The sequence below is a fragment of the Myxine glutinosa genome, chromosome 5 (assembly GCF_964187855.1).
Source record: "Myxine glutinosa chromosome 5, kmMyxGlut1.1, whole genome shotgun sequence".
In the NCBI taxonomy this organism is placed as follows: domain Eukaryota; kingdom Metazoa; phylum Chordata; class Myxini; order Myxiniformes; family Myxinidae; genus Myxine; species Myxine glutinosa.
Window position 1 is genome coordinate 190752037 of NC_136265.1, and position 25219 is coordinate 190777255.

At 45.9% G+C, this 25219-nt stretch overlaps 1 protein-coding gene and 1 long non-coding RNA gene across 5 annotated transcripts in view; one reads left to right on the top strand and one right to left on the bottom strand.

Annotated features, from left to right (window-relative positions):
• The window catches only part of LOC144892443 (uncharacterized), a 474675-nt gene that overhangs the window by 324468 nt on the left and 124988 nt on the right, over window positions 1-25219 (bottom strand). The gene's annotated exons all lie outside the window — the stretch shown is intronic.
• LOC137426573 (ataxin-3) overlaps window positions 1-25219 on the top strand; it is a 68711-nt gene that overhangs the window by 240 nt on the left and 43252 nt on the right. For all 4 annotated transcript variants that reach the window (XM_068115210.2, XM_068115211.2, XM_068115208.2 and 1 more), the window contains exons 2-5: window positions 15131-15295; window positions 20219-20263; window positions 20399-20484; window positions 20594-20660. In XM_068115210.2, the coding sequence (XP_067971311.1) occupies window positions 15131-15295; window positions 20219-20263; window positions 20399-20484; window positions 20594-20660 (363 nt within the window). The remainder of the gene's footprint in view (window positions 1-15130; window positions 15296-20218; window positions 20264-20398; window positions 20485-20593; window positions 20661-25219) is intronic.

Genomic DNA, 25219 nt, shown 5'->3' on the forward strand with positions numbered 1-25219 from the left:
TAATGGAGTACACAAGAGGTTACACGGTGTTAATAACAAGTTATTACAACTTTGATGTCAATCATGGAACGGTAGATGAACGATCGATAGGTTTAAATTGGGATTCGATTGGTACTTTGAAGCATTGGGGATAGATGGGTACGTTGGCGGGAATGGAAGCGAGTTGGTAGTGTATCATGTATGGGATGGGTCGTTGTGTTTATGTAACGCAGGCATGGTGGGCCAAATGACCTCGTGTGTTAAACTTCCTCGTGTGTTAAACTTCCTCGTGTGTTAAACTTCCTCGTGTGTTAACCTTCCTCGTGTGTTAACCTTCCTCGTGTGTTAACCTTCCTCGTGTGTTAACCTTCCTCGTGTGTTAACCTTCCTCGTGTGTTAACCTTCCTCGTGTGTTAACCTTCCTAGTGTGTTAACCTTCCTCGTGTGTTAACCTTCCTCGTGTGTTAACCTTCCTCGTGTGTTCACCTTCGGCGTGTGTTAACCTTCGGCGTGTGTTAACCTTCGTCGTGTGTTAACCTTCGTCGTGTGTTAACCTTCGTCGTGTGTTAACCTTCGTCGTGTGTTAACCTTCCTCGTGTGTTAAACTTCGTCGTGTGTTAACCTTCCTTGTGTGTTAACCTTCCTTGTGTGTTAACCTTCCTTGTGTGTTAACCGTCATGGTGTGTTAACCTTCCTTGTGTGTTAACCTTCGCTGTGTGTTAACCTTCGTTGTGTGTTAACCTTCCTTGTGTGTTATCCTTCCTTGTGTGTTATCCTTCCTTGTGTGTTATCCTTACTTGTGTGTTAACCTTCCTTGTGTGTTAACCTTCCTTGTGTGTTAACCTTCGTTGTGTGTTAACTTTCCTTGTGTGTTATCCTTGTGTGTTATCCTTGTGTGTTATCCTTGTGTGTTATCCTTGTGTGTTATCCTTACTTGTGTGTTATCCTTGTGTGTTAACCTTAGTTGTATGTTATCCTTCCTTGTGTGTTATCCTTCCTTGTGTGTTAACCTTCCTTGTGTGTTAACCTTCCTTGTGTGTTAACCTTCCTTGTGTGTTAACCTTCCTTGTGTGTTAACTTTCCTTGTGTGTTATCCTTACTCGTGTGTTATCCTTACTCGTGTGTTATCCTTACTCGTGTGTTATCCTTACTCGTGTGTTATCCTTACTCGTGTGTTATCCTTACTTGTGTGTTATCCTTACTTGTGTGTTATCCTTACTTGTGTGTTATCCTTACTTGTGTGTTATCCTTCCTTGTGTGTTAACCTTCCTTGTGTGTTAACCTTCCTTGTGTGTTAACCTTCCTTGTGTGTTAACCTTCCTTGTGTGTTAACCTTCCTTGTGTGCATACCGGACTGCTTGATAAATATTGGTTCCTTGATGTTCGCTTTTTTCACCATTGTTTTAGAGTTGAGATTTTGAGATTTTTCTTGTGATTTCTGCTCTGGGTCAATTAACCTTAGTAGTGGTGGAAGTGATAGTAGTACATTTCTAAAATAATCTATAGATATATATCTATATCTATAGATATACATTCCATAGATATTGCCAAAATCAAGACTCTCTATTCACCTTCACTCTTTCATTCCTCTTTTTTCCCGCCTCTGGAACAAACTCCCTCACTCCCTTCAATCCCACTCCTCCATCCAGGTCTTTAAAACAGCTGTTCACCACCATCTCTTATCCTCCCCCATCCAAAACCTTGATCTTTTCTACCCCCGCTAATTCACCCCCAGATCCACTTTTTTGAAATTCCGACTTCTTTCCTGGAAGTTCTAGCAGTGTCCATGTGTTTTTTGTTTTTTTACCTCTCCCACCCCCTCCCCCTCACTTCCCAAGTCTCCTGCCCCCCCCCCCCCCCACCAAGCCCTCTCCCTCCCACAGATCTCCCGATGTCCCTGCTCGCCATCTTGTCTCCCGCTCCCTTTATCATATGTTTTATGTGTCAGTTTGTCTTTTTGTGATTGATGTTAGCTCTTACACGAGCCTCGATCTTGTATACAAAAAAAAAAATTGTTCCCAAATGAGCCTCAATGATGTTACGGAATGTTTATGTTGGTCAAAAACTTGTATACAGAAAACTTCCTGTTTAAAAACTGTAACACAGACTTAACTTGCTGGTAGAAACTGTAATACAGGCTTAACGATCAGAAATTTTGTGCCCAACATAAAAGATCCAATTTCGGCATTTGGTCAATTATTACTAATTTGTTTATAAGCAAAAGAAAGAATGAATAATTCTTGCTCCGAAAACTTTTCAGACCCAAGAATCATCGACAGTTTTTTTTTTTTTTTTTTTTTTTTTTTTTTTTTTTTTTGTATACAAGGTCGAGGCTCGTGAAAGAGCGAACATTAATCACACAGAAAGACAAACCGACACAAAAAACATATAACATAGGGAGCGGTAGACAAGATGGGGAGAGAGGGGGAAGGACACAAACACAACATTTGAGAGCAGGGACCGAGAGACATGGAGACATCGAGAGATCTGAGAGAGGGCGAGGGCTTTGGGGGGGGGGGGGGGGCGTGGGAAGGGGGCGGTGGGAGAGGTATAAAACATATGGACACTGCCAGGACTTCCAGGAAAGAAGTTGGAATTTCAAACAAGGTGGATCTGGGGTGAATTAGCGGGGGTAGAAAAGATCAAGGTTTTGGATGGGGGAAGATAAGAGATGGTGGTGAACAGCTGTTTTAAAGACCTGGAGGGAGGAGTGGGATTGAAGGGAGTGAGGGAGTTTGTTCCAGAGGCGGGAGAAAAGAGGAATGAAAGAGTGAAGGTGAGCAGAGAGCCGAGATTTCGGCAGTTTAACCATCAGAGGGTTGCTGGCAGATCTTGTGCGACCTGTAGGAATATTTGGGGGACAGAGCACAGAGAGAGCTGGGGGTGCAAGGCCGGAGAGGAGTCGGTAGAAGACAGAAAGACCACCTACCTGCCTGCGGTGAGTGAGTGAAAGGCCCTCAGAGATAGCTTCATCGCGGGAGATTCCAATAATTCTGAAAGCTTTGGTTTCAACAGTGTGAAGCCGAGCTAGGTGTGAGGCAGGAGCACCGGCCCATAGGGGAGAACAGTATTCCATTGAGCTGCGGATGAAAGCCTTGTATGTGGTGAGGAGCTCAGGTGTGCCGAGGAAGGACTTCGCACGACGGAGGATGCCCAGTCGGCGACTGGCTTTGGAGGCCAGCTTGGAAATGTGGTTTTCCCAAGAAAGATCATGGCAGATAGTGAGACCCAAAATCTTGAGCGACAGAACTTCTTGGAGAGGATTGTTGAGAAAGTAGATGGGAGGGTTGTCCAGTCGATCTTTTCGGAGAGACATAGTAAGAGTGTGAGATTTGTCAGGATTGAAAGACATGTTCCACTTGTTTGACCAGTCTGTGATTTTGTCCAGGTCTTCAGAGAGTGAGGAGGCAGCAGACTGCCGATCTGAGGGAAGAGGAATGGAGCGGCAGAGAGTGGAGTCATCAGCAAAGAGATAGAGAGGATTTTCGAGAGAGTCAGAGAGATCATTGATGAAGACCAGAAAAAGCACGGGGCCCAGAACACTGCCTTGGGGAACTCCAGCCTGAACAGGAAGAGGAGATGAGAGAAACCCATTCAGGGCCACACGTTGACGACGACTAGAGAGGAAGTCCGCCAGCCATGCGTGGAGATTTCCATGGATACCAAAGGAGGAGAGTTTGGTGAGCAGAGCGGGGTGCCAGACCGTGTCGAAGGCACGTGATATGTCGAGGGAGACAGCTCTAATTTCCTGTTTGGCATTGAGGACCTCCATCCATTGTTGAGACAGCAGAAGCAGCATGTCCAGAGTAGAGTGACCTGGTCTGAAACCAAATTGATGATCAGAGATCAAGCCATTGGAGAAGAGGAAAGATTTCATATCCGAAGCAATGATGGATTCCATGACTTTGCTGATAATTGGGAGAAGGCTGATTGGTCTGTAGTTGCTAGGATCTGTTTTTGCACCTTTTTTGTGCAAAGCGGTGATGTTGGCTGATTTCCAAGCAGATGGCAGTTGACCTTGAGCAAAAGAGAGGGTGAAGAGAACAGAGAGAGGGTGAGATAGAGCAGCAGAGCAGGATTTTAGGACCCGTGGGCTGATGCCGTCGGGTCCAGTTGCAGAATCAGAGTCGAGGGTTGACAGAAACTTTTCCACCTTGTCAGGAGGAAAGGACACGGAGTCCAGGAGCAGCAGGGTACGACTGGGTATGGTGGGTACAGAGAGGGATGGGTTTGGGACACAAGATTTAGAGGCAAACACAGAGTTGAGGCATTCAGCTTTTTCACGTGCGGAGTCAGCTGTGTAGCCGTTTGAGGTAAGGGAGGGGATGGAGGGGGAACAAACACCAGAAACGGATTTGACCAGACGCCACCAGGATTTGGAAGAGGGAGACAGATAAGAGAGTTCGGTCTTGAGAACGGAGAGATATTGTTTCCTGGCTCTCCTGAGGGTGGACACACACTTGTTTCGGGCTTTGTGAAAGGAAATGAGATTTCCTTCCGTTGGATTTGCTTTCCAGGAGACGAAGGCAAGTTGTTTCTGGGCAACAGCCTCACCACAAGATTCCGTGTACCATGGACGGGAGGAAGGGTATGACAACTGAAGACGAGATGGGATAAATCTGTGCATGAGAGAGAGCAATTTACTTTGGAAGAATTCCCAGGATGAGTTGATGTCAGAGGTGGTAGAGATGGGAGACCAGTCCAGATGATTGATGGCTGCTTGAAGACCGTGCCAGTTGGCCTGAGTGAAATGCCAGACTCGTCGACGCTGAGCAGGCTCCCTGAGGATGGTCAGAGAGATGTCCACTTTAACAAGGACATGATCAGATGATCCGATCGGAGCAGAAGAAGAGCAGCAGACATTTTCAGGGAAGTTAGTCATAACCAAGTCCAGAAGAGAAGATGTTCCGTTGACTGAGATCCGGGTCGGGAAATTGACAGATTGTGTCAGTCCCAGTGAGTCGCAGAAGTCCTTTGCTGAGGAGCCATGGCTGGTGAGAGAGGTACCCACACCCAGCCAACTGGCATGATGACAGTTGAAATCACCACATATGAGGAAGAGAGAGTTGGGATGAGTAGATAGAAGTTGGTCCATATCATCAGACAGCGAGATGTAGATGGAGTCATCACTGTTTGGTGGACGGTACAACACACATATGAACAAGAGGTGGGAGCGAAGGGGAAGCCGTAGCCAGAGGTATTCCTGGGGGTGAGGTGGAGAGAGTGCAGTGCAGGGCGAGTGAGGAAGAGAGTTTTTGATAAAGATAGCAACCCCGCCTCCAGGACGAGGCTCAGGTCTATCATACCGGAGGAGGGAGTAGCCCGGGAGAGATACTATGGAATCAGAGACATCATAAAGGAGGAAAGTTTCTGTTAAGCAGATCACGTCTGGTTTGACAGAAGCAACCTGTATGGAGAGATCAGTTAAGTTTGAACGAAGGCCCCGGATGTTTGAGGTCCATACCGTTAATGAAGAGGAAGGGGGAGCATCAGATACAGAACAGGGGGGAGGAGGGGTAGGGTAAGATGTGGAAGAGGTGGAAGAGGTAGGGAGAGCTGTTGAAGGTGTGTCAGAGATTTCAGAATAGCTCGGAGAAAGGGAAGGATGGGGCGGACAAAAGGTTTGATGGTGATTGGGTGAGCCACAATGAGGTGTTATTTGAGGAGGGGGAAGAGCGAGGCAGAAGGTTGGGGGAGATGGAGGTGAGAGTTTGAAGGGGGAAGAAGCGGGGAGGACGCTTTGAGGAGGGGGAGTGAGAGGGGGGAAATTGAGAAGCAATGAGGGTGGGGAGATTTGAAGGGGAGGGGTGAGGGGGAAGTTTGGGAGGGAAGGGGCAAGGGGAGGGATTTGAAAGGGATGGGATATGGGGGAGATTTGGAGGGGAGGGGTGAGGCAGGAGTCTAGGAGGGGAGGGGCGAGGGGGCGTCTTGGCGGGGAGGGGTGAGGGGGTCGTTTAGGAGGGAGGGGGCAAGGGGGGAGATTTGAAAGGGATGGGTGATGGGGAAGATTTGGAGGGGAGGGGTGATGGGGAAGATTTGGAGGGGAGGGGTTATGGGGAAGATTTGGAGGGGAGGGGTGAGATTGGATTTTTGAAAGTGTACGATTTATGGGAAACGAACATTTATTGCAAAATGAGTTGCTTGTGACCTTCGAGTTAAAAATACGTTTAAGGACGCTGGATGGAGGATGGAGTGCAGGAGAGTTTAGGGAATGTAGAAAAAAGGCACTATAGGAGATGGATATTTTTTTTGGGATGAATTGATTTGGTGAGCAAGTCGAAAGCAGCCTTTTAAAGAAGAAGAAGAAAAAGGTGTTATAAAATATGACGGAATACATAACTTGAGGGGAAAGTGTAAACATTGAAGGTTAATGAGTGAAAACTATCTGGGGAAATGGGGGAGAAACACGTGGTCGAAGAACGAACGAACGAATAAGAATGAATAAACGAATGATAACAGAGAAGGGAAATTTTTTTTTTTTTTTTTTTTTTTTTTTTTTGAGTTGAGATTTACACAAGGAAGTAGGCTATGGGTGAAAAGACTGGGAATACAGAGAACGAAAGTTATTGGATCACAAAAGACGGACCGCTGAGAGAAAAAACAAAGCCTCAAGGTTGTACAGTGCACACTGTACAAGGCCTCAAGACACGACACGGCAAACAGACGATCAATTTATGAAAGATAAACACCGAGAAACAACCAAAGTTGCACACAATAACTTCACACACCGAAAGATAAATACAGTTTCGACAAAATACAATTGTGAACAGACTTAACTTCGAAAAACGTGGAGACCGTGTGGAGCTTCGAAAATCCCTGCCGCCGTCTCCAAGATCTCGCGAGATCTCCAGTTATTCATGTTTGTCCAGTAATCGAATCTGTTGAGGCCAATCATCATTTGGGATTTGCAGCAATGAAGGCCTAATCATTGTCTGAGGTATCGGTCAGCACTGGTACCCTTGATCTTGGTTTACCCTATTAACTTGTCTTCCTTTTGGTATACGGACATGTTGTTGGGCTTGATCTCTGATCATCAATTTGGTTTCAGACCAGGTCACTCTACTCTGGACATGCTGCTTCTGCTGTCTCAACAATGGATGGAGGTCCTCAATGCCAAACAGGAAATCAGAGCTGTCTCCCTTGACATATCAAGGGCCTTTGATACGGTCTGGCACCCAGCTCTGCTCACCAAACTCTCCTCCTATGGTATCCATGGAAATCTCCATGCATGGCTTGCGGACTTCCTCTCTGGTCGTAGTCAACGTGTGGCCCTGAATGGATTTCTCTCATCTCCCCTTCCTGTTCAGGCTGGAGTTCCCCAAGGAAGTGTGCTGGGCCCTGTGCTTTTTCTGGCCTTTATCAATGATCTCTCTGACTCTCTGGAAAATCCTCTCTATCTCTTTGCTGATGACTCCACTCTCTGCCGCTCCATTCCTCTTCCCTCAGATCGGCAGTCTGCAGCCTCCTCACTCTCTGAAGACCTGGTCAAAATCACAGACTGGTCAAACAAGTGGAACATGTCTTTCAATCCTGCCAAATCTCACTCTCTTACTATGTCTCTCCGAAAAGATCGACTGGACAACCCTCCCATCTACTGTCTCAACAATCCTCTCCAAGAAGTTCTGTCACTCAAGCTTTTGGGTCTCACTATCTGCCATGATCTTTCTTGGGAAAACCACATTTCCAAGCTGGCCTCCAAAGCCAGTCGCCGACTGGGCATCCTCCGTCGTGCGAAGTCCTTCCTCGGCACACCTGAGCTCCTCACCACTTACAAGGCTTTCATCCGCAGCTCAATGGAATACTGTTCTCCCCTATGGGCTGGTGCTCCTGCCTCACACCTGGCTCGGCTTCACGCTGTTGAATCCAAAGCTTTCAAAATCATTGGAATCTCCCGCGATGAAGCTATCTCTGAGGGCCTTTCACTCACTCACCGCAGGCAGGTAGGTGGTCTTTCTGTCTTCTACCGACTCCTCTCCGGCCTTGCTCCCCCAGCTCTCTCTGTGCTCTGTCCCCCAAATATTCCTACAGGTCGCACAAGATCTGCCAGCAACCCTCTGATGGTTAAACTGCCGAAATCTCGGCTCTCTGCTCACCTTCACTCTTTCATTCCTCTTTTCTCCCGCCTGTGGAACAAACTCCCACACTCCCTTCAATCCCTCTCCTCCCTCCAGGTCTTTAAAACAGCTGTTCACCACCATCTCTTATCTTCCCCCATCCATAACCTTGATCTTTTCTACCCCCACTAATTCACCCCAGATCCACCTTGTTTGAAATTCCAACTTATTTCCTGGAAATCCTGGCAGTGTCCATATGTTTATACCTCTCCCACCCCCCCCCCCTTCACATGCCTCCCCCCCTTCACATGCCTCCCCCCCTTCACATGCCTCCCCCCCTTCACATGCCTCCCCCCCAAAGTCCTCTCCCTCCCACAGATCTCTCGATGTCTCCATGTCTCTCGGTCCCTGCTCTCAAATGTTGTGTTTGTGTCCTTCCCCCTCTCTCCCCATCTTGTCTACCGCTCCCGATGTTATTTGTTTTATGTGTCTGTTTGTCTTTCTGTGTGATTAATGTTCGCTCTTTCACGAGCCTCGATCTTGTATACAAAAAAAAAAAAAAAAAAAAAAAAAAAAAAAACGTCCTGGTAGAAACTCGAATACAGGCTTAACTTGCTGGTAGAAACTGTAATACAGGCTTAACTTCCTTGCAAAAACTAACACAGACTTAACTTCCTGGTAGAAACTCGAATACAGGCTTAACTTCCTGGTAGAAACTGCAATGCAGGTGTCGAAGCAGGATTATTTGAGATAGACGAGGTGTGAAGACATGTAGAAAGTACACTAGAAATGAAGTAAGAAGTAGTATGAAGACAGTAGAAACTGTAATACATGCTGTAAAGTAGATATCAATGTAACCAGACATCAGCTGTTCATCACCACATCATTCAGTGAATTAAACATCGGGGCAATGCCCCTGGCGCTCACCTGGTAGAATAAACGGTATACTACACTGACGGAGGGTATTTTAAACCAATGTCAATGGTTGCTAGAAGACAGGGCAGCATGTAAAATCATACTAACATAATCATAAGACTTTAAACAAACAAACAAAAAACTATTTTTTTGAGGGGGGGGGGCGGGGGGCGGGGGGGACCGCCCCTCCCCTCCATCCCCCACCCCACCCCCACTCCACCCCCACAGGGGGGTCAATACCTCCTTAGACCACAATTTTTCTAATGCCTTGAACAAACTTTGGTACTTCACGGGTGATCAAGGTTGTGGTCGACTTTCATCGAAATTGCGTGTGTAGTTTCTGAGAAAAAAAAAAGCAAATACCTATTTTGGGGGGCAACCCCCCCATAGACCACCTTAGACCCCGATTTTTTTTAAATGCCGTGACCAAACTTTGGTACATCACGGGTGATGAAGGTTGGGGTCAAGTTTCATTGGAATTGCTTGTGTAGTTTCTGAGAAGAAAGCAACAAATTCCTATTTTGGGGAGTCAAACCTGGATCCACGTTGACCCCCAGTAGACCCCCTTAAACTCCGCATTTTTTAATTTTTAATGCCGTGAACAAACTTTAGTCCCAATGTAACAAATATCATTTGTGCCAAGTTTGGTCACAATCCCATCAGAGGTTTCGGAGAAGAAGTCGCAAGTACAGACTTGGCATTTAATATGGAATTTTTTTTTTCTTGACTTGGGTTTACTTTCTGAACTCGGTATATCAATCTGGTGAGTTTCTTTTACGCTTCGGTGATTTCTTTGTTAAAAGAACCATGTCACTGATTGTCTGTCGCAGCAAGAAGTCAATAACAGGATTATATCACAGGTGGCGTGACAAAATGTACGGACAGGTACATTTGATGATTTGCTTCACAATCGGGTATATAAGGGTTGTTGCGTTCTGTATTAGTGGAAAACAACTGCTGCACGTCTACAAAAGTTATTGCCGCTTCCCCTGGAGATGGTCCGTCAACTCGACAATGCTGTTTGTCATTTAGTGGTGGCTTTACGAAATTCCGGCATGAAACAGCGTGCTATTGCTCGGCAGTATGGCATCACTCAAGGTCAGGTGTCAAAGATCCTGAAACGAAATGCTCAGAGGGGTGTCCCTACTCCAATACCAAGGCCAGGACGTCCCCACAGAACCACAAGGAGGGATGATCGCCAGCTGCACCGGTTAGTCCGCAATGGCCGTACCAAGTCAGCTAATCGGCTTAGGGCTGAGTGGCAGCAACTGACAAATGTGCCTGTATCCAGAAGGCTAGTCAACCAACGACTGGTTCAAGCAGGCTATCGTGCCAGGCGTCCCCTGAGAAAGCCACCTCTGACCAGACAACACCACCAGCGTCTTTTGCAGTGGGCCAGAGAGCACCGTCAATGGCAGCCAGGACAATGGAATCATGTGATCTTCAGTGACGAGTCTAGATTTCTGGTCTATCGTCAAGATGGCCGCATCCGAGTGCGCAGACAAGTGCATGAAGCCTACAACGAAGATTGTATAGTGCCAAGAGTCCAAGCTGGAGGTGGTGGGGTGACCGTTTGGGCTGCTTTTCATGCAGGGGGCAAAACTGACCTGGTTGTTGTGAGTGGAAACCTGAACCAGTTCAAGCACAGGGCCATTCTGGGAGAAACATTGCTTCCATTTGTTCATGCAGCCTTTCGAGGAAACTTTGTCTTCCAAGATGACAATGCACGGCCTCATCGTGCTCGCATGATCCAACACTTTCTTGCCGACCGTGGTGGTGTAGAGCATATGGAGTGGCCTGCCATGTACCTGGATATGAATCCGATGGAGAACTTGTGGGCAGAATTAACGCATCAAATCGACAACTTGGACCAGCAGCCTGCCTCTGTGGGTGAATTGCAGCAGGCTATTGTCACTGCATGGCAAGCGATTCCTGTCCAAACCTTGGCAAATCTCGTGAACAGCATGCCTCAACGTGTGCGTGCTCTCCTGAATGCTCGTGAGGGTTACACGAAGTACTGAACTATAATTTTACTGTCCGTAATCCCAGGCGTAATTTAACTTTTGTTTTTGTTAAAAAAAATTTTGGCTAATGTGCAAAATAAAAAGATACTTCTGGAAAACGCACAGAAGTTTAACACAGTACTGTCTGTGAATTGAGTTCGATATCAGTTTACATCACTTTCAAGGATCAATTTATTTGCTTCGAAATGTCAAATGTGGTTTTTGTTTCTTTTAAAGGTCACATTCACAAAATCTAGAATAATTTCAACATAATTCCAATGAACTTTTGGTTCTAAGTCATCTTGAAAAGTAAGTTCACCCCCACAAAAACAATATTCCATATTAAATGCCAAGTCTGTATTTATGGACTGATGGACGGACGATGCGCCATCGCATAGGCTCCCCTGAACTACGTTCCAGGTGAGATAAAAAAATGAATTCTCGGTGTTCGGGGTTGATAAGTTAAACAAATCTTATCCAGTTTTTCTGTTCAAATACTTTAGAGAGCCTTTTCATGATATTTTTGAGTTCATCATAACAAGTAAAAGATGTTTAAAGCAATTGAAACAAACAAAAAAAAACTTTTGTTAAACTTCCCTTGATTCTTGTCACCTCTTGTTCTGCCATTTTAGGTGAACCATGCGGTTGGTCATCGATTAGTCGCTGTGCTAATGACTAAATTAAAACCTAGACTGGTGTTTTTCTTCCATCTCCACCTGCATTGCTCAAATAAAGTGACAAAGCAAGACAAGTCGTTCCTCTCTCACTTTCTACAACTTGGTGTCAGAAGTGGGATGTCTGGATGGAGATGAGAACCTGTGGAACCCCGAGCTGTCCGTATCCGTAACAAACAACGTACAACAAAGGGAGATGCGTCGTCTGAACAGAGAGCAGCCAAACATGTCCTTTTTGTACATCTGAGACTCAGTGATTGATTGGCTTGGAGACACCACCCAAAATGACACAAAACAAACTGTTGTTGTTGAAGAACATGGGGTAGTGGCAGACACCTTGAAGCGACAGAAAGACCTCGTTGCTAAAACAACAACAACAGCAGCAACAAATGGTGTTTCACAGGCAGGACAATCGGTAAATGTGTCCGCCATCCCTCGTATGGACGTTAACTCTGACGTCCCGTCTGCCAGCATTAGTTGGTAAGCGTTAAAGATCCCACAGCTCACCACCTCTCCATGAAGGATGCTATCGCCGGTACCCTGAACAAATGACAGATTCCTGCTCTAACCTTCAGCTACGAGCTGCACATGATCACGGTGCATTGCAACCAACCAAGATCACGTATGATTTACTTGCTGGGTTTAAGGAGGCAAAAGAAAACATCTCATTCCAGTTGGTCCTGTGGCAAAACCGGACATCTTGGGCGTAACTGGCCGACCAAGAAGTTAAACTACTAGAGCCTGTAGTGGTGAATCGCACAGCAGGCACCGGCGACTTTTTTTTTCTTTTTTTTGTATACAAGATCGAGGCTCGTGAAAGAGCTAACATTAATCACGCAAAAAGTCAATCCGACACATAAAACACAAAAAATAAGGGGAGCGGTAGACAAGATGGGGAGAGACGGGGAAGGACACAAACACAACATTTGAGAGCAGGGACATCGGGAGAAATGTGGGAGGGGGAGGGCTTGGGGGGGAGGTGGGACAGGTATAAAACATATGAACACTGCAAGGACTTCCAGGAAAGAAGTTGGAATAAAAAAAAGAAGAAAAAAAAGAAGTGTATCCTGGGTGAATTAGCGGGGGTAGAAAAGATCAAGGTTTTGGATGGGGGAAGACAAGAGATGGTGGTGGACAGCTGTTTTAAAGACCTGGAGGGAGGAGTGTGATTGAAGGGAGTGGGGGAGTTTGTTCCAGAGGTGGGAGAAATTCTGAAATGACTGATGTGAATGCTTCACTTCTTAACAGACTGGTGTCCAGGGTCCATGTTGGATGTCGGTGGTGTGAAGCTGCGTTGTTTAATCGATACTGGTGCCCAAGTTGCAACCGTTACAGAAACCTTTTATCGGCAATACTCTGACGAGTTTGAATCTATGAATGTGGGTGAGCTGAATCATATTACCCCTGCGAATGGACTGGATATTCACTGGATATTCGCAATATAGGTTAACTATGTCACATTAAATGTGAGTTTTTGGCCAACTTGTAGGGGATCTTGGTTTCCCAGTTTTAAAAGATGTTACAGATCCAGTTATGTACCAGCGCAAAATGGTTGTTCCTGGTGTTTTGGGGTCAAGTGCCTTGAGAGACATTAAAGTGACTGTTGACAGAAATCCTCATAATGTGACCAAATATGGTAAAAACCTGCTCGTGTTGTATGAGGAAATTCCTGCCAATTATTAGGGACGGTGTCAAAGTTAGGGTTGTCAGACAAAAGCTGGGGTTCTCATTCCAGCACGTTCTTTCCGGGTTATAGAAGGCAGTATTCCATCCTCAAAACTTCCCTATACGGCTTGTTGTAAAATTAGAGAATACAACAATACAACATTGTCTCATATCATGAGTTTAATCGTAATCGATCTCAAACAGTATCTGAAAAGGAAAACCAGCAATCATAGTATTAATATTACTACAGGTATTTACAGGTACGTACAGGTGGTCTATTCAAGCGAGCATGCAGCGCACAATGCAGAATCCTTACCATTCAACAGAGGCCCAGTGATGCCATAGAATCACATGTCAGAACTACCTTCTGCGCTAAACGAGCAGTCTCTTTATAGAAGCCGCATAGTGGCAATGAGTAGTATAACACCAGGGTTGTAACTTAGATGGCAATTTCATCACACAGCTATTGTAGAAGAGATTTCTCTCCTTTACCTCACTCCTCACTACCACCCCCCTCCTCATGTCCCCTCCCTACCAGTCTGTATCGTGACATGTGGCGAGGCGTCACTCTCCCAACTTCCTCGCTCTTCTCCCCCTCCCCTCACCCTTCCTTGGTCTCCCTCTCCCATCCTTACCCTTATCTCCCCACTTCTTTACTCTTCCCCCCCCCCCCCTTCCTTGCTCTCCCTTCACCCCCTTCCTTGCTCTACCCTACCCCCCTTCCTTGCTCTACCCTAGCCCCCCTTCCTCACTCTCCACTCACCCCATTCCTCACTCTCCCCTCACCCCATTCCTCACTCTCCCCTCACACCCCCACTTCTCTGCACTCCCCCCTCTCTCCCTTCCCTCCCCCTTCTAGCTCCCTCCACCCCCTCTCCTCTCTCTTCCTCCCCCTCTCTTCTCTCTCCCCCCCCCCTCTATCTATCCCACTTCACTCTCTTGCCCCCTCTTTCTTTCCCCTCACTTCCTTAGTATTCCCATCAGCGAAGCGATGGGTGGTATTTGCTACAATAAAAGAATAATAATAATAAGATGATAAACAAGTCATTATGTAGGGGTGTACACCATTCCAGGAATTGTTGTTTTATGTTCCTGCCTTCCTAGCCTGGTCTTGGCTTTGCGGTTAGGCGTTAGGGTGCCGGCTTGGGATCCTCGGATCCTGAGTTCGAATCCCGGTCGATCGTTGAATAAATGCCAGGGGGGTTGACTCAGCCTGTCATCCTTCCGAGGTCGGCAAATTGAGTACCAGCTTGCTGGGATGAATGATCACGGTGTGTACCCCGATTTAGAATAGGTACACCGTATCCCTGCGTGTCATAAGAGGTGACTAAAGGGTTGGCGTCAGGAAGGGCATCCGGTCATAAAACATTGCCTCAAAAAGGGAACCATGATGATTGTCATGGGGCCCGCAACGCTAAACAACCCCCCCCCCCCCCCCGCCTCCCCCCTCTAGCAGGGAAAATGGCCTTAAAAAGGGGTTCCTGCCTTCCTAAGGGATTTCGAGAAAAAAATAATGTAAAAAAGACAAAATTAACGAAGTTTAGAAGAAAAAAGAAAAGTTGATAGTCAAATAAAGCAACCAAATAGGACCGAGGACCTTGAAGAAGTCGGCAAAAGGCAGTCATGCTAATTATATACCATCTTATTGGATGGATCATAACTCTCATTAATTTATGAGGAAGGTTTATTTTTCAAAACATAAAAATGTATCTTCACTTTTTTCAGATTGGCTGTAGTAGTGCGGTTAGAGATTGTAATTATTGTGGCAAACGTGCAAAGTACCGAAAGCATGTTTCTTCACCCATGACTTTATCTCTTGTATCTCTCCATCCCCTGGCAGCAAGAGGGATCGCTCTGTGCACAACATTGCTTGAATTCCCTGCTGCAGGGACCTTATTTCACAGCTGTGGACCTCTCAGCCCTGGCATTCCAATTGGATGAGGCTGAAAGACAGCGCATGGCAGAAGGTGGCATTTCTACTGATGAGTACTGCCACTTCCTGCAGGTGATTTCTTGTTTATGCTCAGTGTTGATGGTATTTTTACATTTGCAACCGTCTTGGTTCCCCAAGTACCAAAGTACAGAAACGATTGCAAACACAATTGATTGAAAAAAGAAAAGAATCGAACTTCGACGAGATAGGTGGTGTGGGCTTGGTTAAAGTTTCACTCTTTTGCATGCAAATTGGACAACATGGAGTAGCAGATATTACAAATGAAGAGGTTAAAGTAACACTAAAGAACAATGAATAGAACCATGAAATAATAACGACTGAAATGACGTAACAAACCCTGTTTAAACAAACAGTTACAACATTAAGGGAAACTAATATAAAGGTAAGACTAGGTAAGTTATTTCTCTTTCTTTCGTATACTCATTGGCTAGGGGGGTGGGGGGGGGGGAGAGGAGGGAGGGTGAGAGGGGCTGTGCTGTTCATGCAGTGCCCCCTATAAGTTAAAGGAGGAGTTTGTAATTTGTTCAGGCTGCCGGCGATAACCTGCCGACTCTTCATGAAAGATACCTATAAATCCTTAACGTCCACCAACTCGATTGAGCAGACTTAACGTGCAGCTCGACATCTACCCGAGGGGAGGCAGACTTTGCGGTGGAACACCCTGTATGTGAAGCACAAGTCCGATAGTTTATAAATGGGTCGGTAATCAAACCCAGACAAGTCTGCTCAAAGGAAAGTGTGCTACCTCGGCACCATCCTGTCCAATACATTTCTTAAGAACATAATATGGACTCTGACGGTTAGGGATAAGGAAGGAGGATAAGGAAGAATGTGAAGATTGACGAAATGCAGTTTGGATTTATGCCAGGAAGAGGAACGACAGACGCACTTTTTATTGTGAGGCAGTTGCAGGAGAAGTACATGGAGAAGAGGAAGAAGTTGTTTCTTGGGTTTGTTGATCTGGAGAAAGCATTCAATAGGGTTCCACGTGAAGTAGTGACATGGGCATTGAGGAAGTTAGGAGTGGAGGAATGGTTGATCAGAGTAGTGATGGCAATGTACAAAAGAGCGCGCACAGCTGTAAGGATGAAGGACGGGAACAGTGGAGAGTTTGAGGTGAAGGTGGGAGTGCATCAGGGGTCGGTACTAAGTCCACTACTATTTGTAGCTGTGATGGAGGTGCTGGCTCGGAACGTAAAGGGGGGTTTACCATGGGAGTTGTTGTATGCACATGATCTGGTGTTGATTGCAGAAAGTATGGATGGACTGAAGGAGAAGATGAACAAGTGGAAGGAATGTATGGAGACGAAAGGTCTGAAGGTGAATATCGGAAAAAACAAAGGGATGGCAAGTCGCGGGAGATTCCAAGAATCATTGGAATCTCCCGCGATGAAGCTAACTCCAGGGGCCTCTCACTCACTCACCGCAGGCAGGTTGGTGGTCTTTCCGTCTTCTACCGACTCCTCTCTGGCCTTGCCCCCCCAGCTCTCTCTGGGCTCTGTCCCGCAGATATTCCTACAGGTCGCACAAGATCTGCCTGCAACCCTCTTATGGTTAAACTGCCAAAATCAAGACTCTCTGCTCACCTTCACTCCTTCATTCCTCTTTTCCCCCACCTCTGGAACAAACACCCTCACTCTCTTCAATCCCACTCCACCCTCCATGTCTTTAAAACAGCTGTTCACCACCATCTCTTATCTTCCCCCATCCAAAACCTTGATCTTTTTTATCCCCGCTAATTTCACCCCAATTCCACGTTTTGAAATACCAACTTCTGTCCTGGAAGTCCTTGGTGTCCTTGTGTTTTATACTTCTCCCACCCCCCACCCCCCTTCCCACGCCTCCTCCCCCCAAGCCCTCTCCCTCCCACACATCTCCCTGCTCTTAAATGTTGTATGCTCTCAAGTGTTTGTGTGCTTTCCCTTCTCTTGTCTTCCGCTCCCTCTTTTTATATATTTTGTTTGTCTGGTTGATTTGTTTGTGAAGTAAATGTCAGCTCTTTCACGAGCCTCGATTCAGTATACAAAAAAAAAAAAAAGTGGTAAAGCATGTGGTGAGGTGGAAAGAACTGGGAAGTGGCCATGTGCTATGTGCAGGAAGGGTGTCAGAGTGAACTCAATTCAATGTACAATGTGCGCTGAGTGGGTTCATCAAAAATGTAGTGGCTTGAAAGGGTCATTAACCAGTGTGGCAGCTACATTCAAGTGTAAGTTGTGCACAGAGGGAGCTGCAGATGGAGGAAATGTTGAGTTGGATCTTGGAGACGGCGTGAAGCTGGAAGGTGTGAAAACATTTTGTTACCTAGGAGACATGCTGAATGGAGAAGGTGGATCAGACTCGGCAACGGTTGCTGGAGTGAGATGTGCATGGAAGAAGTTTCGGGAACTGAGTGGCGTGCTGACGAGGAGGGGAGTGTCGTTGAAGCTGAAGGGAAAGGTGTATGCTGCATGTGTGAGAAGTGTTATGATTTATGGGAGCGAGACATGGGTAATGAACGTAGAGCAGCAACGAAGGCTGGAAAGGGTGGAAATGCGAATGGTTCGGTGGATGTTTGGAGTATCGTTGAGAGAGAGGAAGCCAAATGATGAATTGCGAAAGATGATGGGAAAAGAGCCTGTGATGGATGCTGTGAAGAGAAACAGTTTGAGATGGTTTGGTCATGTGTTGAGGAAGGATGAAAGTGACTGGTTGAGAAGAGTGATGGAAGTGAATGTGGAAGGAAGTAGAGGACGGGGAAGACCGAGAAAGACTTGGCTAAAGATCGTCGAAGAAGAAATGCGGGCCAGGGAGTTAACAAGGGGAGATGCAGAAAATAGGGCAAAATGGAGAAGATTGTCATGGGGACCGCAAGGCTAACCCCCGCCTTTGCAGGGAAAATGGCCTTTTAAAATGCCTGTTGTTGTTTGTTGTTGTATAATATGGACTCTGAACTAATGTTCTTAATGTTGAAACATTTCATAAACATTTTCTTGATCTTATAAGCAAAACATTTTGTGAACATTCTCTGCACACTTGCCACAGAGCTGTCTTAGCCTGGGTTAGAATCTCGACCCAACCATAAACTTTCATCCTGGTGTTTTGCACGCAGACAGGGTGATTCATCAATGTTTGTGCCGTCCTTTGGATGGACGTTAAACTGGGTATCCCATCTGCCAGAATTAGTTGGTGGACATTAAAGATGCTTCAGTGTCCTTCGCAAAGATTAGGCAAGCTATTGCCAGCATCCTGAACATATTACAAATTTTTGCCCTCACTACTGCATCAGCATCACAGTTGCCCCCTAATGCCTTAGTCACATATGATGCTGCCGCCGCACGGTTCTGCGGTCTGCGGTTTGTAGATGGGATTTTTACAAATCGTACGGCTTTGCGGGCTGCGGCAGCAGTGTTCACAAATGTTACGGGGTCCGCACGGCAATCGTAAAAGTCATGAAATCAAAATGCGTGAGGAGACCGCAAGGCGAACCGCGAGGCGCCCTCACGGCGACCGCAAGGCAATCGCAAGGCGCCCGCACGGTTGTTGTGGTTGTCACGGTTGCCGTTAGGCCATCGTACAGCAGCACTAAAGTCACTGCACGGCCGCCGTACGATATTTATAACATCGTACGGCCATCTCACCGAGGCCGCAAGACCTTGCGATACTACCTGCGGTGGGGTTGCGGCCTACGGCCTAGCGATTTCCGAAAAAAAGTTTAATGTCAAATTTAAAAAATCGTAAGCCCCTGCGACAAGCAAAAAACCTTGAGATCGCCTCACGGCTACCGTATCTACCGTGCGGCCACCGCACGGTTATGGCAATTTTGGGGACTTACGGCCGCCGCCAACATGCCGCAGGCCATTTGTGACCGAGGCATAAGCAAATTAATCCACCTGCAGCCACGTGTTGCCTAAGAAAGAAAACAGATTTTCCTGATTTTATAAGCAAAATATTTTATAAACATCCTGTTTTTTAATCGAATATCTGTCATTTAAAAAAAATGAAGAAATAAATCCTTTTTTTTCTTTTTTAAAATACAACATTTTATAAGCATTATCTTGTGTTTACTAACAAAATATCTTAAATATTCTCTTCGTTTTATAAACATAACTTTTTTAAATGCTCCTTTGTTCTTATTAACTGTACATTTTCTGAACATTGTTTTCTTTTTAATAACAAAACATTTTAACCTTTCCCTTTTTATTGGTAGACCATTTTATAAACATTTTCTTCTTTTTATGAACACAACCTTTTTAAAACACTCCCTTACTTTTTATTTATGAAATAAATGTTTTATAAACATTTTCTTGTTTTTATAATCATAAACTTTTTGTAAACACTCCCTTGTTTAACAAACAAAACGTTTTATAAACATTATCCTGGTTTTATAAACAAAACGTTTTTTTAAACACTCCCTTATTTTTATGAACAAAACATTTTGTAAACACTTTTTTTTTTATAAACAAAACCTTTTTTAAACACCCTTCTTTTTATGAACGAGACATCTTATACAATTCCTCACTTGTTTTTATAAACAAAACATTTTAAACGGTCTCCTGTTTTTATAAAAATTTTGTTTTTACAAACAAAATGTTTTCTAAACATTCTCTAGCTTTTAATTGGTAAAACATTTTATGAACATCGTGTTTTTATTAACAAAACGTTTTATAAACATTGTTCAATTTTTGTAGTTTTGTAAAGTTATTGGTATGAAACATCCTGTTTTCCCAAAGGTAGACTTGTTTGTACAGGGGTGCAAAGGCAATCGTGATCATATTTGCAGCATTTAGGAGATTGTAATTGCTGTGCTGCTGTCAAGACGAATGCTATTTGGCACAGCACGGCCTCTCGATAAATGTTGTTTTTTGAACCTGTTTGTCTCATCTAAAGGCATTTGGAAATCCCCTCAGAAACATGAACGGGATTTCTCATGGCATAGGATATGGAACATGTGCATGTGTTTGAGCTTTCAGATTGTAATTTGATGTTTGTTTGTAGCAACCATCTGGAAATATGGATGACAGTGGATACTTCTCCGTCCAGGTACGTGAAAAATGCCTTTTGCCTGCACAGAATTGTAGATCAGTGTTTTTAGATTTCTCTGAAACACAAATCTGTGCTTGTGCTGATATTTATACACGTGGTACTTGTAGTTGAGGAGAATCTCTTGCTTCCAAGGTGATCAGTCGTGCACTGGAAGTTTGGGGATTGGAAATGATTCCTTTCAACTCGAGGGAATTTCAGGATTCCCGCAACAGCATTATGTGAGTCTGAGAGGATCATAAAACAGTTGTGGTCATCTGATGCATTTATTTTCATATTTAGAGCATGATTACTTTTTATTTTACTTATTTTACCATTTGCCTGTTCCAGCCAGGAAAAAGCCTTTATTTGCAATTTCAAGGAGCACTGGCTCACAGTGAGGAAGCTTGGAAAGCAGGTGAGTGATGAGGGTTGTGAAATAACTGAGTAATAAACCTCACAGTAAGGGATTGTTCTTCGGTACATTTATCCGACACCTTCATTGGAGCTAAATATTGGCTCGTCATTTCGTAAATTATATTATCGTTTTGTAATTTAGCAAAGAGGCAAAATGTATAAATTCCTGTCACAGTAAGGTGGGATGAAGAGATGATTATGTATTTGTGGTTGGTCTGTTTTCACATTGTAGTTGTCCATTGGCACCCCACTAATGAGAACTGTGGAGCCCTTATACTCTGTAAATTTATAAATTGTCTGGTAATATCCATGTCACTCACATTAAAGTACACCAATATCGACTAACGTTTTTGTCAGCAAGCTGCTCCAGGAGAGCCTTGGATTACTGTTGTGATCATTGAGCAGTTTTTTGTTTTTTGTTTTTTTTGTATACAAGGTCGAGGCTCGTGAAAGAGCGAACATTAATCACACATAAAGACAAAACGACACATAAAACAAATAACATCGGGAGCGGTAGACAAGATGGGGAGAGAGGGGGAAGGACACAAACACAACATTTGAGAGCAGGGACCGAGAGACATGGAGACATCGAGAGATCTGTGTGAGGGAGAGGGCTTTGGGGGGGGAGGCATGGGAAGGGGGTACAAAACATGGACACTGCCAGGACTTCCAGGAAAGAAGTTGGAATTTCAAACAAGGTGGATCTGGGGTGAATTAGTGGGGGTAGAAAAGATCAAGGTTTTGGATGGGGGAAGATAAGAGATGGTGGTGAACAGCTGTTTTAAAGACCTGGAGGGAGGAGTGGGATTGAAGGGAGTGTGGGAGTTTGTTCCAGAGGCGGGAGAAAAGAGGAATGAAAGAGTGAAGGTGAGCAGAGAGCCGAGATTTCGGCAGTTTAACCATCAGAGGGTTGCTGGCAGATCTTGTGCGACCTGTAGGAATATTTGGGGGACAGAGCACAGAGAGAGCTGGGGGAGCAAGGCCGGAGAGGAGTCGGTAGAAGACAGAAAGACCACCTACCTGCCTGCGGTGAGTGAGTGAAAGGCCCTCAGAGATAGCTTCATCGCGGGAGATTCCAATGATTCTGAAAGCTTTGGTTTCAACAGCGTGAAGCCGAGCTAGGTGTGAGGCAGGAGCACCAGCCCATAGGGGAGAACAGTATTCCATTGAGCTGCGGATGAAAGCCTTGAATGTGGTGAGGAGCTCAGGTGTGCCTAGGAAGGACTTCGCACGACGGAGGATGCCCAGTCGGCGACTGGCTTTGGAGGCCAGCTTGGAAATGTGGTTTTCCCAAGAAAGATCATGGCAGATAGTGAGACTCAAAAGCTTGAGCGACAGAACTTCTTGGAGAGGATTGTTGAGAAAGTAGATGGGAGGGTTGTCCAGTTGATCTTTTCGGAGAGACATAGTAAGAGTGTGAGATTTGTCAGGATTGAAAGACATGTTCCACTTGTTTGACCAGTCTGTGATTTTGTCCAGGTCTTCAGAGAGTGAGGAGGCTGCAGACTGCCGATCTGAGGGAAGAGGAATGGAGCGGCAGAGAGTGGAGTCATCAGCAAAGAGATAGAGAGGATTTTCCAGAGAGTCGGAGAGATCATTGATAAAGACCAGAAAAAGCACAGGGCCCAGCACACTGCCTTGGGGAACTCCAGCCTGAACAGGAAGGGGAGATGAGAGAAATCCATTCAGGGCCACACGATGACTACGACCAGAGAAGAAGTCCGCAAGCCATGCATGGAGATTTCCATGGATACCATAGGAGGAGAGTTTGGAGAGCAGAGCTGGGTGCCAGACCGTATCGAAGGCACGTGATATGTCAAGGGAGACAGCTCTGATTTCCTGTTTGGCATTGAGGACCTCCATCCATTGTTGAGACAGCAGAAGCAGCATGTCCAGAGTAGAGTGACCTGGTCTGAAACCAAATTGATGATCAGAGATCAAGCCATTGGAGAAGAGGAAAGATTTCATATCTGAAGCAATGATGGATTCCATGACTTTGCTGATAATTGGGAGCAGGCGGATTGGTCTGTAGTTGCAAGGATCTGTTTTTGCACCTTTTTTGTGTAAAGCGGTAATGTTTGCTGATTTCCAGGATGCTGGCAGATGACCTTGAGCAAAAGATAGGGTGAAAAGAACAGAGAGAGGGTGAGATAGAACGGCAGAGCAGGATTTTAGGACCCGTGGGCTGATGCCGTCTGGTCCAGTTGCAGAATCAGAGTCGAGGTTAGACAAAAACTCCTCCACCTTGTCAGGAGAGAAGGACACAGAGTCCAGGAGCAGTTGGGTTCGACTGGGAAAGGTGGGAACAGAGAGAGATGGGTTTGGGACTAAAGATTTTGAGGCAAACACAGAGTTGAGGCATTCGGCTTTGTCACGTGTGATGTCAACTGTGTGGCCATTTGAGGTAATGGAGGGGGAACAAATATCAGAAACGGATTTGACGAGACGCCACCAGGATTTGGAGGAAGGAGACAGGTTTGAGAGTTCATTCTTGAGTGAGGAGAGATAGTGCTTCCTGGCACTCCTGAGGGTAGACACACACTTGTTCCGAGCTTGGTGGAAGGAACTGAGATTGCCTTCAGTTGGATTAGCCTTCCAAGAGGCAAAGGCAAGTTGTTTCAGGGCAACTGCCTCACCACAAGATTCAGTGTACCATGGACGGGAGGAAGGGTAAGACAACTGAAGACGAGATGGGATAAATCTGTGCATGAGAGAGAGCAGTTTGCTTTGGAAGAATTCCCAGGAAGAATTTATGTCAGAGGCAGTGGAGATGGGAGACCAATCCAGACGATTGATGGCTGCTTGAAGACCATCCCAGTCGGCCTGAGTGAAATGCCAGACTCGTCGACGCTGAGGAGGCTCTCTGAGAATGGCCAGAGAGATGTCCACTTTGACAAGCACATGATCAGAAGAACCGATTGGAGCAGAAGAAGAGCAGCAGACATTAGCAGGGAAGTTTGTCATAATCAAGTCTAGAAGAGAAGATACTCCATTGGCTGAGATCCGGGTCGGGAAATTGACAGATTGTGTCAATCCCAGTGAGTCACAGAAGTCCTTTGCTGAGGTGCCATGACTGGTGAGAGAGGAACCCACACCCAACCAGGTGGCATGATGACAGTTGAAGTCACCACATATGAGGAAGAGAAAGTTGGGATGAGTAGATAGAAGTTAGTCCATATTATCAGACAGCGAGATGTAGATGGAGTCATCACTGTTTGGGGGACGGTACAGAACACATATGAACAAAAGGTGGGAGCGGAGAGGAAGCTGTAGCCAGAGGTACTCCTGGGGGTGAGGAGGAGAGAGGGCAGTGCAAGGAGAGTGAGGAAGAGAGTTTTTGATAAATATAGCCACCCCACCACCAGGACGAGGCTCAGGTCTATCATACCGGAGGAGGGAGTAACCAGGAAGAGATATTAAGGAATCAGAGACATCCTGAAGGAGGAAAGTCTCTCTTAAGCAGATCAAGTCTGGATTGTCAGAAGCAACCTGTATGGAGAGATCAGTCAGGTTTGAGCGAAGGCCCCGGATGTTTGAGGTCCATACCGTTAATGAAGAGAGAGGGGGAGCATCGGGTACAGGACAGGGGAGGGGAGGAGTAGGGTAAGATGAAGGATGAGAGGGGGAGGTAGGGAGAGCAGTTGATAGTGTGTCAGAGATTACAGAAGAGTTCCAAGAAAGGGAAGGATGAATAGGATGAAAGGTTTGATGGTGATGGGATGAGGCACAGTGAGGGGTTGTTTGAGGGGGGGTGGAGGTATGAGATAGAAGGGAGACGAAGTGGGGAGGAGGGAGAATTGGAGAGGAATGGTATGGGGGGAGATTTGAATGGGAGGGGTTGGGGGGGGAGATTTGAATGGGAGGGGTTTGGGGGGAGTTTTGAAGGGGAGGAGTGAGGGGGGAGTTTTGAAGGGGAGGGGTAAGGGGGAAGTTTAGGAGGGGAGGGGCAATGGGGGAGTTTAGGAGTGGAGGGGCAAGGGGGGAGTTTAGGCAGGGAGGGGCAAGGGGGGAGTTTAGGAGGGGAGGGGCAAGGGGGGAGTTTAGGAGGGGAGGGGCAAGGGGGGAGTTTAGGAGTGGAGTGGCAAGGGGGGAGTTTAGGAGTGTAGGTGCAAGGGGGGGGGATTTGGAGGGGAGGGGCAAGAGGGGAGTTTAGAAAGTGGATGATTAATGAAAGACCAACATTGATAACAAATTGGGTTTGTTGTGATTTTCAAGTTAGCAATCCGATTCAGAACGATGGAGGAGGGGTGGAATGAATGTGAATTTAGACCATGTAGTGAGGGAGACGTATAAGAGATTGAATTTCTTTTTTTTGACGTGGAATGAGTTGGAGAGGAAATTGAGAAAAGCCTTTTAAATAGGAAGAAAAACAGCGTGTTGTAATATACCATTGAATAAAACACTGAAGGGGAAAGGTTAAACATATTTAAATAATATTGAAACAGAACCGTAAACAAACTTATATGCACAAAATACCAATGGGGGGAGGGCCGAGAGGGACCACCACGAGTCACGTGAACATGGCAAAAGGTGGATGGCAAGGAGATAATGGGGGCGGGG